At 40.3% G+C, this 18,798-nt stretch overlaps 1 protein-coding gene across 1 annotated transcript in view; it reads right to left on the bottom strand.

Moving 5' to 3' along the window:
* JAZF1 (JAZF zinc finger 1) overlaps positions 1-18,798 on the bottom strand; it is a 195,055-nt gene that overhangs the window by 84,337 nt on the left and 91,920 nt on the right. The window contains exon 2 of the mRNA XM_037387217.1: positions 3,868-3,940. Coding sequence (XP_037243114.1) covers positions 3,868-3,940 — 73 coding nt within the window. The remainder of the gene's footprint in view (positions 1-3,867; positions 3,941-18,798) is intronic.

Genomic DNA, 18,798 nt, shown 5'->3' with positions numbered 1-18,798 from the left:
TCCAATAAATTATGCTTTCTTCCTATTTCTGGTACTTACAATCTCAAAGTTGAAATACATCCTTTAAAACATAATTGTAAAGGATTTTTCATTCATTAAGTTTTTATTTCTAGCATTTTTTTTTTAGTATCACCTCTTTAGCCAGAGGAATTATTTTTATGCCTCTGTTGTCTCATACTTGTCCTAATAATGCTGGGGTGTTTTTTATTACTTTTTAAAAATTAAATCCATTTGCACAACAGCTACTCTCATCTCTAACAGGTAACCAGCAGTATCCATATTAAACACATTTTTGAATATGCAAATACTGAGGACTCTCCCTCCATTAGACTGCACATGCCTAAAAGCCTTGACAGTATGCTGCAATGCCAGGGCTTCATGTTCCACGACAGTACAGCAAACTCGAGCACCACTGCTTCCAAAGCGCCACACTAACAACCTCAGAGGCACAAACAGCACTATGTAGGCTCCAATAAACACTAAGCAAAATTCATAGTCATGCTAATTAATGTCAAGCTATAAATACTGTATTCTAAGTAGCAGTACAAGCAGTATTAATTAGTGCCACTAGTCACTACATTTTAATGTAATACAAAATACAAAGGTGTCTTAACTCATATACAAAGGAAATACCTCTAGGAACCACTGGAGGACGTTGGGCCAAGTGCTCATGTGTAACCACTCCTGACAGATCACAGTCAGCATCCCATTCGTGTAGCAGCCCTACGGAACTCTTGCACACAAACCACTCCTGTATTTATAGGATGGAAGCAGATTAACTACATCTGCGTTGGCAGTAGTGTGTCTTACTGACTCCAATTTTGACTTCTAAGCAAGCAAACCAAAAGCAAGTAGGGAACAATCATCAATACTGGGGACTGCATTAAGGCTACACTAAACTTTGTCTGAGAAAAGGATTTGTGGCAATTCAGTCAATACCTGGTGCAAGTGTTTGATGTAGCGATAGTAACCCATTATGACCTATAATTTATATTTTGTCCACCGGTTTTAAAAGGAATGTTATCTGTCTACATAAGGATCACACACTATGGAACTGCATCTGTGTGTAGTTACGGAAAGCTGTAATGGCAGTAAATCTCCAGCAGAGAAAGAGACAGAGCCTTATAGATTCAGACATCCACAGTCTGAAGGTTGTTTCAGAACTTAAAGAGCACATACAATATTGCTGTATTAATATGCCTGAGAAAATAACCAGGGGTGGAAGGGAAATGAAGGAAAATAACCGGGGGTAGAAGGAAGAGAACAAGAATATGTTTCAGGTTGGAAACAAAGACTCATGTACTCTCTCTGTTTTACTGATACTTTACCCTCTCAGCTATAAAACCACACAACCCAGATTTATGTTTTGTTTTCTTTTAACTTGTAATGGTCTCCATACAACAAGACAATGAACACAGCAGAAAGCACATCTACTTAATCTTTCTACCACCACTATATTAAGTGTACATCTTATCATACAATTTTGACAGTCCCTGAGAATCAGAAGTCCCTGTTTTCCCAGGCTCCACGAGAGCGTGTGGCCCACACAGAACACATTAAATACACAAACCTGCAGAGGAAGATAGTTTCAAGGTCTGGAACTCACAGCAGGAACTGAGCTAAGTTCAGTTCCACTTGGAAGTCATAAAAGTATGGGTTTAAAAAAAGTGCAGCAGTATCTGGTGTTTGGTATCTAACAGTTTGCAACATGTTTATGACATGTATTAGGCTACAAAATCTGAGTTCATAGCCTGGGACAACAAAGCAGAACTCTGCTCTGGCATATGTAATGGGAAATAGAAAGGCATGTCTTGTAGTGTAATGGATATTGCTGCTCCCTCAAGAGTTTGAGCTACATAGAGCAGGTGGTTCAATGAAAGATATCAGCACTTTGGAAAAAATTAAAATACAATTAAAAGAGCAATTAAGTAGCAGCTGGTTTAAATAAAAGAGTCAATTCAGATTGGGTTTACCATAAGAACAACTCAATTCAGTTCTTCAGAATTATCTCTCAAAACTGAAAGGCTAAGAAAGTTTGGACAAAATATGTAGTGATTAACTGAAACTGCCTCAGTCACACAGAACTCTGTTAAAAAGGGTACCAAAATAATGAAATCTAGATGAGGTATCACTTTCAAAACTACTTTAAAAGTAGTCTGATTCCAAATGGGACAATCAAGTCCCGTGGCACCTTCTGTAGACTTAAAACAGCTTTCCCCTAATTTTCAAAAGACTTCCCTCTCCCTCCCATTACGTAAAATAACCACAGAAGCAACAAGAGAAAACGCCCAAGTATATAATGGAAAGAGGGAAACAAACCAACATACACAACATACCAAGCCTACAAACTTAAAAAAAAAAAAAAAAGTTTTATAAATTACATGAGATCAACAGAAGTAAGTGTTAAAAAGGATCATGGTTAATTTCAAAATATGATTTAAAGGGTAGGGCTGTCTCCAGGAAGAACAAGAGTTACTTGCCAAGGAGGAAATCATGTCAATACCAGCTATTCTTAATCACCATAGTCTCATGTAGTGGAGAAAATTTAGTCATTTCACCAAGTGAACACCACTTCTTACTTTCATACCTCAAAGTCTTCATTTTCCCCTGTTATAACACCCTTCTCTACAGCAAATATTATACAAAGCCAAATGGTGGAGTCTATTTGTTTTTAATTTTTTTCATTATTAATAAAGTAGAATTAGAAAAATTTTGCATTACGTATGACCCATGAGAGTTTGAATCAACTCAGTCTATCCTAAGTTAAATTTTGAGTTAATCTTCTAGGCTGGTGACTTTGTATCTCATACAAAGGGAAACTGGTATCCCATGTATAAGACCCAATAATCTCATACAAAATATTTTCCGAGAAATATATTTCCAAAATGCAACTAACTGGAACTTTCAACCACAGTACACCCAATCAAAAAGCCAGTGTGACATAAAAGAAGGCAAAATAATCCCAGAATAGAAGCATGCTGATTTACCCAGAACAGAAAAAGGTTTTAAATGAGGAATTACACTTCCTGTACAGTGTTCATTTAGGATTAGAAGACAGCTTGGCAAACATACTGAAAAAGGGGCACTGCAGCTGCACAAAACCTTGCCATCTTTCCATTCATGCAGCATGCTCCATGGGTCAGTCTCCTCCAAGAGGAAAAATACTCTGAGCTACCTCCATTGAATTATGCAATGTGCTTAGATGAGAGGGAAAATAAGGAGCAGCTCTCAGGCTGCTCTTTCCTGTAACACTAGCAGCCCTTCCATACCTTCATGGTGGAGCACTCTGGAGGTTTCAGTTCTGCCATCAATCAATAACTGAAAAGCCAAGGCTCTGTTATCTAAATAAGTGCTGTAAAAATTGGTTCAATTTCTTAAATTGTTCAAATTTTAGGTTATATAGGGCTGGTAAGCAAGATTTTAAAAGACTACACTGTGGCTGAAAAACTTCTGAAGTTCTGTAAAAAAAATATCTTACATATTGAATGACTATAAGTTAAATTTCCCTTTTGATTGAAAACAAATTCTTTCCCCACTCACTTTTGTGGAGTACAATAAAGTAGAAAAATAAACAAAGACAAATTACCTTGTTTTGCACAAGATTTAGCTTAAACATAAAAGGCTAAAACCTCATCCCCCATTGTATTTGGGTGGTGCAGCTGAAGGGCTGCTTGTGCCCTATGTAAAAGTGATTAAAAATTCAGTTAAAATTTAATTCAACTGTCTTTCCAAAACAGGTGTTATCATAGTGTCATATAACATGAGACAAATCAGAGTGCATACATAAGCATACCATTTTGGCATATGCATATATACACATCTTGTGTAAACCAACATCAGTTATACCTGAAAAATAACCAGACTTACCTGTTAATGTAACTTAGAGCAACATAGGTTGGCTGCTGAAGTTCTTGTTTCTCTAATACACGTGGGTCTGTATCTGGAATAAAAAAAAAAAAAAATACATACACTGAACTGAGTTTTCTCTATTTACATTGAAACATATGGGACTGTAATCCGCACAGTAACATAAGTGAAGACAAGAGACACAAAAATAACTCAATCCAGTTTATCCATATAGAGTACACTTAGCACAGCAGAATCATTTGTTCATTCATTCATAAACACAGTATTGCATTACTTTACACAAGAATTTGAAACAACAGTGATGTAATTTCCAACTGTCACACAAGCTTTCACAATCCCCCTCGTAAATATTAGTTTTCACTGCTTTCCATGATTTACAGTGTTAAAAAGATCAAGCTTCCTTCTTTTTTAATGTAGCTATTTCTAAACGTGGTTGATACGTTTTGAGATATTTCAAGAGTGATTAGATCTCTTCAGCCGGGACTTCATACTTTTCTTCTGCATCTCTGAGTTTTGCTTTCTCCCTTCCCTACAGCTTATTTTTGAAGCTCTCAGTCAGGAAAGTCATACAAAAATGTACTTGAAGCAAAATGCTTGCCAAGCAGAGCATTACCCACCAAAAGCCCTGAAGCAAACAATCCAGTTCCCTTGAGTGCTAACTTTCTCACTCAAATGAAAGAATATGTTTTCAATCACTGTTTTAATTGTCCTTTTCAGTTAAGTTTTGCTTTTATCTAACAAAGTAATAGTCTTGGTTTAAATTTCTGAAATCAAAACCAAGGGAATATGCCCATAGTTCACATAGTTTTCTTATACAAAAAACCAGAATTACATTGAGGTTTCAAATACAGCCTCGCCCTACATTGTAGAAATGCACCTGTAGGAGCTGAACATAAACAGTCCTCAGAAGTTCCCAATGGAAACTGTTCATCATGCCTGTGCAGATTACTACATAGTCATTAACAACATATTTTATGCATTACTTTAAAAGAAGTTCTGGGTGCAACTTCTACATTTTGACTATAAAGAATACAAACGGATTTTATTAAGTGGGTCTCCATGGGACTGCTGCTATCCATCCTCTATTTCTGAGAAGCATCTACTTTGTGTTGGGGGGGGTAGGAAGAGGCACCCCAGGCACAACCCATGTTTTGGATTGTTCTCCCTTCATCCTGCAACTTTAAGCATTGTTAATCTTTAAAAGCTCATTATCTTGAGAGCCGCATTTGTTTCTTGATAGCCGCACATTTGCTTCTGGTGGCTTTTGTGGGTTTTATTTTGTTTTAAAAACATGACACCATTATTTTGAAATCTGCCTCTGCTGTCCTGCCTTAAGGAAGACTTTTAACTGAACTGAATGGGACTGCGCTTGAGGTAGGTGCATTTGTCACACCACTGCCCAAAGCAGATAATGTCTTTATTCAGCGAGCAAGGAATCCTCTGTCCCACCTCCTCAAAACTCAGACCGATTCTAGTCTTTCCTCCTACATTTGCTCCTGCAAAGCTCAGGCTCCAAGATTTGCTAACATGCCTTTATCAATATGTCCCTAAAGTGATAAATACCTTTAAGGAAGTTCAGAGAAGAGGGATAAAAGCACAAGTGCCAATCCAACCAGGAACCCCAAGCCTGTAATACTTAAAAGGAGCAGATCTTGCTGGTGCCTGGGAATTCTGCTGTAATTACCAGCACACCACACTCTGCTCTGTATTAAGCTAACCAAGGACAGCAAAGCATCAGCTATCTTCTGTGTTATCTTTACAATTCACTTCTCTGAGGAAGTTAGGTTCACACAACACACAAAGGTCTTTTACTTGCCTTTGTTTCTACAAAACCCACAGTCATTTAGCAGCCGAAGCATACAGCTGCTGTCATGGTGAGCTCTGCAGATTTACACCTCAGTGGTGCACGGCCTGCCATGAAAGTCTCGATCCAGAATGTCTGCAGATCATTAATCCCAGCCAGGACAATCTAAGAAATGCCTCGATCCAAGTTTAGGCAACGGTGGTTAAATGACTACGTCTTTGCTAATCCAGTTCTTAAATAGCATTAACCTCCATCTATAAACAACAGTTTCTGTGACTGAAGGAGACAAAACTGGGGCTGGTTTACAACAGAGTGCTGCATGTGTCTGTGGGAGTTGTAGGACAAGGGAAAGCTCTAATGAAGAGTCTACCACTCTGCCACTGCTCGCCAGCAGTTCATATAACACCAGCAAAAGATGACAATGCAAAGACAAAACCCAAAAGCCCCATCTTTTGTAGGAGCATGTTACCAAAGCACAGAGAAATCTACCTGCTGGTACCAGCTAAAACCAGTCCCATCTCTCAGTACGCACCGCCTGAAACACAAGGCACACACTGCACAGTCTCTGTTTAGTGTATCAATCCCTTTCCCCTCCACCTATCAGACTTCACACGTATTTCAAGTCAATTGTGTTGCTCATACCAATTCCACCAAAAAAGTAATCCAGGAGGTGGTCAAGAAAATTTTGTATGAATTTAGCACTCACAGTGCTTGACACATTTTTATTCCTCTTGCCACCAGCTGCCGGGTTGCCAGTCATGACAATGATGCATTCACATCCGCACTGTAGCACGAACTATACATAACACTGCTGGATATTATTATAGGTGGGGAAGGGAAATAAGATAAGAAATCACGGAATCGTGCACTGGGTCCACCCTGCATGGCCCTCAGAGAAGAGCTGAAAAGAACAGAGATCAGGCCAGCTGTGCCATGGGTGCCAATAGCCACGTGGCCCCAGCACAGCCCTTCCCCAAGTGGAGGGGCACAAAGGGGGCACGAAGGCTGCATGGGCAGCCTCACTGCACCCACATAAAACCCGCGCAGCCTTGCTAACGTACACCTCGCTCAATACTGCCAAGCTTTCTTCCTGACTGTCTTTAAATGCCATGGGTCTGTTCCTCCCTGCCTCCATCTCCTCTTGCTCTGCCCAGCCTCACGCAGCGCCTTTCCTCTCTCCTGCCTCTTCCCAACCCCAGTTCTTGCTGCTTGTCCTGCCTCCCATCGCTCTCTCCTGCTCTCACTGTCCTGCTGCCCCCTCCTCTCCCCTCAAAGTGTCCTGACATGAACAAGTTAAAAATCCCATGGAGAAGTCTATAACCACTTGTTCACCCTTGTCCCACAGGACTGAACATATGTACAATTCGTTCCCTGTACTGCCCTTTTCCCTGCAGCCTCCACACACACCCTGCTCCCCCCCCCCTCCCCCTTTTTTTTTAATACAGCAAATACAGTTACAGTAAGGCTAAGTAGCAGCATTCCTTATCCTCAACCTTCAAGCCTGGACTACCAGTGCTCTGCTGCTCTCACACCTAATTAGGCATGTTCATAAAGACACTAGCACCATTTTCTAACACAACACGTGCTGCCCAAAGCCACAGCCTCTGAACACGTGCTGCCCCTCTAACCAGGATGTTTGGTATCAGCCAACACTCTCAGCTGACTCAGGGATGAGGAGCACGGGAGGCAAAAATCTGTTGTCAATCTCACAGAATGGCCCTGTATAATGTTAAATGTTTAGTCAATGTTTCTTCAAACGTGCACAGGCTGGTGAAAGTCAGCCAAAAGTAACCTAAATAGTTTCCAAACAGACACCTATAATGGATTAAACACTCACAGATGACAAATCTTTTTTCTTGAAAGATATTTAAGCAGTACAACCTAGGACTGATCTGAGCTCCTTTTCTCCTAAGAAACGTGCACAAAAACAACTACAGATTTTTAATGGACTGGTTGAATAGTATTACTTTAACTAGTTACCCTCGCTTCTTGAATTAAAATGGGCTATCAAAGACTCACTACTTCATTAGTTTTGCAGTAACACTTTAAATGTGGTAGAACACATTGCCACCCGCTGTCCATTAGCTGCCTTCATTGCTTTTGCCTTGTCATAAGCATTATGTTCCACTGATTTCATTCCACAGCAGGAAGAAGAAAAGCACCATGTACTTTCTGTAATGCTGTGGGGATTTTTTAGCTACATTCTCTTATTTTACTATGGTGTTCGATTTTGGAAACCCTGGTTTTATCTCTTTTTCTTTAATGAAATGTTATTTACATAAAACTTTTGTTTCGTATGAGCTACCCCAGGGTTATAGTGGTCCCACCACCTCACTATTAAAAGACTGAATTGTGGGTGCTAACACCCACAATAGAGAGTTACACCATCAATCATCTATAGGATTAGACACCCCCTATTTCTCACACCCACAACCTGCTTCATACTGGGCAACCAGACAAGTAGTGCGAGTGTGTAATTAAAGCTAAGACCATAAATTGCACTGCACCATCTTTAAACTGCTCAGATGAAGCCAGGCATTTTCTGTGGAGCATGTTCTAACAAAATGAATCACTGACTGCTGAACCAAGCTACGATTACTAAATCGCCTCACTCCATGCAGAGATAAATTGCAGCTTGAAAACTCTGTAAAATCCTAACCTGGTGAAGCATTTTAAAGAAAGCAAATAATAAAAAAAAGGCATATGCATCCTGTGTAAATACAGTTTTAATCAATTATATACCTTTATTCTACATGAGTAGAATGCCACATGCCACACCTTCGTTATTATTAAAGTTTTGTCCTACAAGATACAATAAAGTTATCATAAGCAACTTCACATAAGAACTTCACTTTCATAAAATTCCTGCACTTAAATCACTGAAAAACCACTCTTCACCTTATAAAGGGCACACAGAAAACTGCTAACAAATATCAGTGGCATTATTTTACAACCACAAGCTTTCTTCTTACAGGGACTAGGAAAGGTCACTATCACTAGCAAAGTGGTAAAGATAGTCTCAGAAGAAAAAATAATGACTTAGAGGAGGTAAAATTTAAACTACTCTTCAACATCTTGAATATGAAGTGGCCAGTGCTGCTTTTACTCGACCTATGCCACCACTTAACAACCAGAAATTGAAATAAAGATTGACAAGAGCCCAGGTACCTAAAGAAGGACACATGAATCCCTGCTCACATACAAATGAAGTACCTGCATTGTCAAGATTTTTTGGTAGCTGTAACCCTCCAACAAACTTCACTGATGACGTAGATATTATATTTTGGGGGTGGAGTGGGGTGGTGTTGGTGGTCGGGTGTTAGGGGGAGTGTCCGTATCTTAAAAAGACTTATGTTTGAAAAACATGTCTTCTATCAGCCATGCCATACTTAAGCCAAATCGTTGCAACAAAAGCAAAAAGACACAACTCCCCTTGCCAACCCAAGGATGTCATTTCTGTTTCTCAAAACGAGTAACAAAATGCCTCAAATGTTTAAAAATAACAGCCCTGCAAAGGATTTTAAAAGCACTAAACCTCATATTTAGAAACCAAAGACTTACAGTGTAAACTATCTCCCAAGACACTCAAAGATGTTTATGATAATCTCACCTTTTTCTGTAAGATCACACTAAGGTCAACTGCCAACACACAGGTCCCTCAGACTCACAACGGGCTTTGTCAGAAGGTCCGTCCGTACGTTCCACTCACCCACCACCAGGTTTGCAGAGTGCCTGTCTTGTATTTCACTTGGCCTTGAAACTGCCTGATATAAGTCAGCTCAGCTAGTTAATTAAAACCTACACTTCCCTTGAAACTAGCTCGCCTCACTAATGATGCCAAGGCAAACATTTCTGTTGGCTTCCTCAAAAGTCCACAATTGTTCTTACATGGATGTAGCTTAAAAAGAAACAGATAAATTCAATGTTACTGTAAATTGTTCCCTATCCAAAACCTCCATTACAAGGAAGCTATTATGACCTTCACAGTTTCAATTCCAAATGCAGTGTTATTCAGGTCTTCCTATTAATTTAAAGAATAAGATCACAACTATGATTTTGCAGATATTAACATGGTCCCCTAATTATACCTTTAGCAGAAAAAAATTTTCCCTCATCTCTGAAAAGACGATGCTCTACACTTCAAAAGACAGAACACTGAAGGATAAATACCATGTTTCTGCAAGAGTCTTAAACCTATCTGATTTCAAGAACTCCTTTAATACTTATGTACAAGTTTAAGTTCTTTCCAAGATCAAGGTGTTAAAATGCCAGAGATGGACTCACCAAAATGTGTGAAATAGATTAGATACCAAACTTCCACATTTCCAGAGTAAGCTCTCATTAAATAGATGACTAAGAGAGCTACATTCAAACAAGTTCAAACAAAAAACCACTGTATTTCAACTTTCAAAGTTTCAGTGAACACTAGAGGCTTCGCGATATTTTTTTAGTACAAAATTTTCCCCGTTTGGTCTATCCCAGAGTTGCAAAAATTTCTCCATTAGCTGCAAAAAGTTTATTTCCCCTGTCAAATTGCTCATAAGTGCATGAAGCCATGGAAAAAAACCCCAAAAACCAAAACACCAAACCCACCCTGAAAACCACAGGCCACATAAATAAATATTACGAGAAGGTCATGAAGCTGCTGTCTTTTTGGCCCACTGGGAGACAGCTCTATCAGGACAGTGCTCCAGTTGCTGCTGCTGAAACCAGGCCCGTGTACTTTCCACTCAGCAACTGATTGATTGCAATTGCTGCATTACTGCAGAAGGGTAACGGAGTCCAAAGCCAAGGTAAAGCACCAGGTCATAGTTCAAAGTTTAAACTACTGTGGACTTCTAAAGCCTGCAAGCACAAAAAAAACTTTAGCATTACGATTAACAACTGCGAATTCATACCACACATGTAGGCAAGTGGTTAGCAAAAAGAAATATCAAACAGAGTTTATTGAAATGAAGACTGCCTCAGGAAAAAAAAAAAAAAGCCAACAAATATATATTGGGAATGCACCCACAGGTAGCGGGAAGGCACAGAAAAGCAGTATCTGCTGACTTAACGCCCATTTTTTTTGTATAAACCGCCTCTTCATAGGAAAGGCAGCCTGATCCCAGGGACACCATGCCAGCGCTTTACCTTTGCTGAATGTTATGACTGCAGAACCTGTAAGAAGCAGTCAGAGGACAACACTGCAGGAGGGACTGTACAAAAACGGGGGACACAAGTTAAAAGCAGCATGCTGAAGTTTAAAGCGCAAAACCCTGCAAAAACACCACAACCAACAGCATCCATTCACTGCTGCAGACCAGCACATGTGAAACTCCATTTTATAACTCAAACTTTGTGAGACACTAGAACTCGAGAGCTTTGTTGTACGAGAAAACGGTATCTTACGAGGTGGTAAGGTAATATATGGCATTTCAGATAACCCACACAGAAACAGAGCTGTGCTTTGGTCTTATAGCAAACAGAAGAGTAGAAAAGTTTTCATATAAGCAAACAGAAAAGCTGAGCATTTTTTTATGTAACTATTAATGAGCAATCATGTTTCACCCCTGCGAGCTGCCACTGTTTAATTCAGACTGTGAACTCTTCAGAAGTAATGTCCATCCCTTACACCTCCAATTGCCCAGCCAAACAGGGTTCCAATTACAGCTTCACATGCACTAATTTAGTGCATAATTACTAAAATGATTTCAGGTTAAAATGGTAGCTCAGTGACACAACAGAGTAGATCAATTGACATTTTCAGGTTTTAATTTAAAAACCAAATAGTCAAGTAAACAAACACAAGTATTTGCAAATCTTCTGTAACGTTTTTCATTAGAAAAAAAAATAAATATTTGTGATGTAACTGTATGTAAGGAAAAGATATTTCCGCTATAGACAACAGAAAAGAGAAAGAATGCATGGAGTCCAATTATGGACGCTGAATCTTTAAAATGTTCCAATTTCTGCAACTAAGTTAATTATTGCACACTAGTAAGGGACCACAGTGCTCCTCAGTTGCTGAAAACAACCTTTGGATCTGCCATGCTGTCTTCAAATAGGCAATTAAAGTGAAAAATGAGTGTGCACATAACTTTCCAGTGTGGTATATTATATATGAATAACACAACACACAAATAAGAACAGGATAGAAGTTCTTAACCCAGTTGATCAACTTACTCATGCCTTCATCTTTTTATTTGAAAATATATTACTTTGCTACTCTTGTGGTCCTTATTACATACAATCTACTGCCTTAAGAGGAATTTTCCTTTGCCAGAAATTTAAAAAAACTTTCCATTCCTCTGCCCCCAAAATAATCTGCACTAACCAAGGCTGGATAGTATCAAAGGATAATTGCAAGGCAGTGGACAGATCCAAGCAACCAATCTATTCCTTTGTTCCTCAGTGAGGCAATATGGGTGACCAAAACTTGCTTGTTCACCTGCAGAACTGCAGCTGCCCTAAGAGCTGCTTTCTTGCTTTACACCAATTTACAGTACGTAAACTAAGTGCAGAATTTGTGAAATTATGTATTTCTTTTTTAGAAAAAGCATCATATACCACAATCATTCTCAGTGGGAAGCTTGAACGTCATACACAGCCGGTGAAGAACAATATCACAGCTCCCTCCTGGTCCTCACAGGGTGTGCAGGCTCTCTACATCTCATCCTGCATTCCCATTGCTTTCCAACCCGCCTCGCTCCAGCAGGTGAGTGCAACCAGCATCCTCTCTCACCAGAGAAATTCAAGCTGGGGCCTTTCCTGTTCCCATTAGAAGCAGTGCTGGTTTGAGATACAGTGCAGTCCACACGGGCCTCCTCAGACCTCTGGCCCAACCAAAGAACAGGCTACCACCTACAGCCTGCAGCTGCCTCTGGCAGAAGGATGGCGTCTGAGCAACCAAGTTTTTGTGTCACCTCTCATGCACCCCCTCCTCCAAAAACCCAACCCAAACTCCAGCAGCAAGCTGCGTAGGAAGGTATAAATGTAATTCATTAAGATTATATTAGTGTGGACTGTGACTGCAGGCATCCTCATAATATTCTTGGTAGCTCACGTCTCATAATATAAAAAGTAATGGTATAAATCAGATACTTGATTTCTATTCAAATGGAACATAATTGCTGGTAACTAGCTGCAGAACTACAAATGTCAAAACGGTGTCTCATGATCCTTCAGAGGTAGTGAGCTGCAAGCACACTTCATGTTCTGTGATGCTTTTCCACTTATTATGTTAATTATTATGTTAACTATTTGAAACATACAATTATTGTTACAACCAAGTGTGATAATTAATGGTTACTTTTAATAGGCAAAATATTCATTAATCAAATCAACAGATCACCACAGTGCTGGAAAGGTCCCTTGAAGAAGGGGGGGGAAAAAAAAAAGTCTGCTGCTACTTTATATTGTTTTTGATTATGAGATACATTCAATTTTTAAGCATTTGAATGTTAATATCTTGCTTGCAACTTCTAAGTGCAAATATACTTCATGAAGCTTGAAATAGAGAGAAATTTGAATGCAATTTTTATGGAATGTCCCAACATTTAATTCAAGTCAAATAATCTCACAACATGCCACTGGAGAGTGTTAAAATAAAAGGTCCATTCGCATTTAACAGTCAAGCACATAGGACATAACATCCATTATTAGTAATCTCTAAAATGATCGCATTTCAATAACGAAATGATTTATTTTTATTCCTCGCCACTCTATCTTTCTTTTGGCTGCAAGTTTTAAAAACTCACGTACTGTGGAAACGCGCTCGCCTTTAATTCCCCTGAATTGGGGAAGATCCCCATAATGAATTAAAAGAAAAAGAAGCCCCAAATTTGGGGATATTATTCTATACTGGACCACCTTTGTGGCATGCAGCACTGCCCCCAAACACACGGACCAGAACGATGGTCTTTTGCAACCACTTTTGCAGGCCCCGGTTACACCGAGTGCCCTCTGCACGAGTGGTACCACCACCACTATGTCGGCAGAGACCTCTAACGGGGACACAGCAAGAGCACACCAGGGACTTCTCTTGTTGACATAGTCGTATCGCCTCCCTAGATGACACACAAGGCCACTGAAACCACTGTGCCTGCCCAGCTGTGACCTCCCGGCGGTAAGCTGCTATGCAGATGCCGCTCAGGGAAAGCGGTTTCCATCCCCTGCGCTGACAGAGTAGAGAGAAAGCAGGAAAAGGGCTGGAGAGTGCTTCCAGCGCAGACCCAGCCCTGCACGCAGGTTTTCTAGGTGTTCAGTCAAAAAGCTCTGTTTCCAGAATTCACACATTTCTCCACTCTCTAAGGTCACACACATCATTACCCATTACATCTGGAAGCTGACAAAAGAAAAACGAGCACTCAACTTGCATTCAGTATTTTGCCAAAATCATGAGAAAATAATTTCTGGAGTTGCATGCAAAGGACTGATTGAGGGTTGAGTTTAGCGGGTTTCTGTGCGAACCCAGGCCTGGCCTGGGCAACGCCAGGTTTGGCCTTTCTTAGGCAAGATTTGGTAACTAGTAGTAGAAGAGCAATCTTTACATAAACCACAGGTCCGTGCTTTTTCAAATCAAGCACGTGAGGTGAGTACATGCTGAAATCCATATTCTAGGATAAACAGCTTTGTATAAAGCAAGAAGTCATTGCAAAACAGCTAGTTTTCCTACTTAAAAAATTGAAAATTTATAGGTTTGTGTTTTGCCTTTTTATTATTATTACTCAAATACTCAAACCCTTGTTCTCATCTAGGTTTCTATAATGAAAACCTGACTAAACATTCCAAGATAAATAAAACCTAGTATTACTTTAAATAAAAGTTCAAAATATATATCTTGACAGTTCTGATTCTTGAGGATTTTATTTCCCAAAGTAGTAATGATCTCCAGGAGTTAAAATAATATGATTATATCCCAACTCCATGGCCAGCTAAACCACAACTGAACTGCGGTGGCACATATTTCATTTGCAATGTCAGAAGATCTCCATTGCAGACTATCAACATAGCACTAAATTTTCAAGTGTCATTGAAAACAGGCCACTTCTAATTTTGCCTGGAAACACTAAAATGAACCACTATAGGCAATGCAGCTAGTATTTCACAAGTTAAGCCTCTTCATCTTTACCAGGAATCAAAAAGGAAAGGTTTTTACTGGAAGTTATTTACCGTGCTTTCACTCCTCTGCAAACAGTGATTGTGGGTTTTTTTTGGTTTATTTTGAGGAAGGATTGTATTAGAAGTAAACAATACATTTTTTTCCTGTGAGTCACTAAAACTGCTATAAGAAGCTTATCTTCTGGGCTACTACTTTGCACAGTCTTGTAGGAGACAGGCTAGATCTTAAATTCCTGCTGACAGGAAAAGGGACTGCACAAAACGAAGCAACTTCTTGTAAGGAAGAAGGAAATAGCATCATTACTCAAGTGTTACTCAAGAGAAGCTCCCTCCAGAAGATGGCAACCATGCCCTGAGGAGCCAGAGGCTGATGAGGCAAGGACGGGAATGAGCTGTGTAAGAATACCAGGTGCTCAGATAACCTTTATTTCCCAAAATGTCTTTTCCAAAATTCATTTGGACATACCGTGTCTTAAAAAATTTTATTATTTTATCTCACTGGAAATAATTTCACCATCAATGTGCCTTATTCAAGACAACCAGTGCTACACATGGAACATCCAGCATCAAGCCTACCCCACAGGGAACAAGAAACACACACACACACACATATATCATACATCAGTACATTTTTTGCAGGGAGCAGGGGTGGGGTGACGTGTGTCTCACTCTCTCTAAGAGGAAAACACCATCACTGAAAATAGAACTCAAATGTGAACCTAATACTGTGAGATGAAAAATCTTCTTCTCTGCAAACAAACTGACAATAAACCTAAATAAAAATCATTACCCCAAACTGCACCTTTTAAAAATCTAGCATCAACCATCGGGCTAACAAGGAGTGGTGTGGGAGAAATTTTTTAAATGCTGTTAACCATGAACCTTGAGCAACAAGACTATTTTGTTTGCGCTTAATACTAACCGTGGGCAGATCCTCTGTGCTTCTGTGCCTTTGGTATCTGTTCTGGAGAGAATTTCAAATTATCTTCATTGAGAGCTAGTGAGGTGAAATAGGCTATTTCACGCGCTACGGTTACCGCTGCAGTCCCAGCGTGTCCAGCCACTTGGAGGCCAAGTGTGGCGAGTGGTTTGGTGCCCTCCACTGAACGACACCTGGCTACACCGCCCAGAGCGGCAGCCCGAGGGCCGGAGTTCACGGAGCAGGGAAGCGGTGAAGCCCCACAGCTTGGTCCTGTCCCCTGCAGCCTCACCACATTGGTCTGAGCTGATACAACACAAAGATTAGAGCTGAGGTTTTGCCCTCAAACAAGTCCCCAACTAGCGTGTGTCATCCGCGGGGGAAGGCGAGAGGGGGAAGGCGAGCGGGGGGAAGGCGAGTGGGGGGAAGGCGCGCCGAGCCGTAACTGACAGAAAGGCACTTTTAACCCCACCAGCCAGGGAGGGGAAGCCCTTCCCAAAGGGGCAGCCGCCGCCACACCTTCACAGGGAGACACAAGCCCAAAGAAACGCCTCCTACGCGCCCTTAGTGGAAGACAAAAGAGTAAGGCGGCATTCAGCTCTGGTGTGTGCAGACGGCCGCCGGGGCTGGCCGGCAGTGACGAGGGCCCGTTCGCGCTTGGCTTTAGCACGGCCTTTGCAAACCTGCCCCCGCCGCAGGAGGCGAGCCGGGCCCGCCGCGCCCCCTCGTGGCGGCGCCGAGAGCGCGTCCCGGCCGCCTCACCCGCCATTTCCCTCCCCCGGCGCAGCCGAGGCGCGGGGCGGCCGTTTGACAGACGTTATTTCAGCTCCGGTACCGGGGCGGGGGTGAGGGGTGTCCAGCCGCTTCCCACCGCCTGAATTTTCACCTCAGCAGCACCGGCGGCCGCCGTGGTGTTGCAGCTTTCATTGCTGGCAGGCACGTAGACTTGCAGGAGCTCTATGCCAGTAGTGACAGGAAGGATGATGGTAGGGAGGCAACACGTTTAAGTACAACAACAAGAACGGCAATAATTTAAAAAAAAACAACTGTGCCTGTCAGGGGAAGCCAGAGCAGTCAATCAGAGCAAGCAACTGAGAGGAAACCCGAGGCCTTTATTGCCACTCAGTACTACTAAAACACTCCTGTTAAATACCTATCCACAGTTACGTGTGTCATTCCCCTGTAGCTATTTCCTTCCAGTTCCTGCTTCAAAACAGAAAAGCATCTGTATCGATACACTTTTTCTAATTCCAATAGCTCTGATGTAGAGAAAACCCAAATCAGACTGAATTAAGCTAGGCCTCAATGTCCTTGAAAGAGAAAACTTAAGGGGGGGGGGGTGTTAGTATAGAAAAAGGTGAATGATCAGTTTAAAATAGAAAATAAATTCAGATAAGCCTAAAAATGTTGACATTAAGTACAGATTTAAGGAAATCAATGAGCTTAATGATCAAAGATGTTTTAAGGCATGTTCTTACACGTTGTATTTCTACTTCATTATCCCAATCAGAAACATGCTGTGTTCAACAACTAAAAATGAATTTCCCAGCGTGAACACAAAGGAAATGCAGCAAGTTACCAGTTCCTTTACAATTCTAATATTCTCCTTGCCCTCATACAGAATTTGAATGTAGACTTACTAATCAAATAGTCACACCAATTCAGACAAAGTTACTTACCATAATTTAAAATAAAAAGTGTTAAGACAACAGGAAAACTATTTGCTAAAAAGCTCACAAAGCATTACATGCAATTCTTCGGCTTCCACGGTTTTGCCTGGCATTCATGGAAGCTGAAGTGGCTGTACTTAATGTTTCAGGTAATACCGATCAACAGAGGGGCACTGCACTTCTGGCAGGTAAAGTGGTGCTCCAGGTTCATACAAGTCAAGCTCAGGAAGGCTTCTCGGCAGAGCAAGCTCACGTTCTGCTCAGGAACCCGTAAGAGCATCAAGCAATCTAATAAATCACAGAATCATTCAGGTTGGAAAAGACCTTTAAGATCATCAAGTCCAACCATTAACGCACTGATATTTCAAAAAAAGCGTTTTAATTAAGTTAGGGTAAGATAAAAGATAGAAAAAAGAAAGCTTCCTGCAAACAGTACAATTTCTCCTTGCATTGAATTACATACAAAGAAAATCCATTCACTCATTTTTTTGCATGTGACAGTGAAATGTGTATTTCTGGTATCTTGTAAGAATGTAGACAAAGTGATGCCTCACTCCTAGCTCAGTACTATTTCAAAAGGTAGTACTGCTCTGTTTCAAAACAGTGTTAATTTACTGTATTTACAGGTCTGTAACCATTTGAGTAATGGATTATTCAGAACCACCAAAACACCAGTTATTTTGCTCTTATGCATTATAAGGAATTAGAATCAAGAACAACTTGGAAACAGGAGGGAAAGGAAGACACCAGTGATGTTGAAAACTCAAGCAAGGCCTTCTCAGATGATGATACAAAAGTATCTACAGTATATACATACCTTTCCTGGTATCTCAAAGAAAAGATGCACATTCCTCTAAACTGCTGCTAATTTAACATTTAATTGCTGCCAAAAAAAAATATTAATTCCTAAAGTGATGGTTTAGTACCTTCTAAATTCTACTATTTTTACTACTAAACAGCAATTAACTGTTAGAAGTTGATAGCATTATCCATTATTACAGCAATAAATCTTAATACTATTTTTATTCTGTACTGTTCCTCCTCTAATCAACAGCTGATTATGAAATAAAAAGCACAGCATACATTTATCAAAATGATTTAAGGGATATGACAAAATGGAGACACTTAGATAAAGGTTCTGATGCCAAATTTAAGGACAATTTAAACTGATGAATTTGGCTTAATATTTATTCAGCTATGCTGTTACTTACTGAGCTATTTTTAAACACAATTTTTCAAAATTCTCTGAAAAGCATTAAATAATTTGGCCCCAAAAGACTACCACTGTATAAAAAGATACTTTCATCTTCAAAATAATAATTCTTTCTCAAAAGCTATTTCAATAATCATATTACAAATGTAACTGCACATAACGTTAGAAAAATACCACCTTTTCAAGTATGTTACCACATGCAACAGCAGATGGCTTCCCATTT

The sequence above is a fragment of the Falco rusticolus genome, chromosome 4 (assembly GCF_015220075.1).
Source record: "Falco rusticolus isolate bFalRus1 chromosome 4, bFalRus1.pri, whole genome shotgun sequence".
NCBI lineage: Eukaryota > Metazoa > Chordata > Aves > Falconiformes > Falconidae > Falco > Falco rusticolus.
Note: the sequence above shows the minus strand (reverse complement) of the source record. Positions and strands in the feature narration are given on the sequence as shown.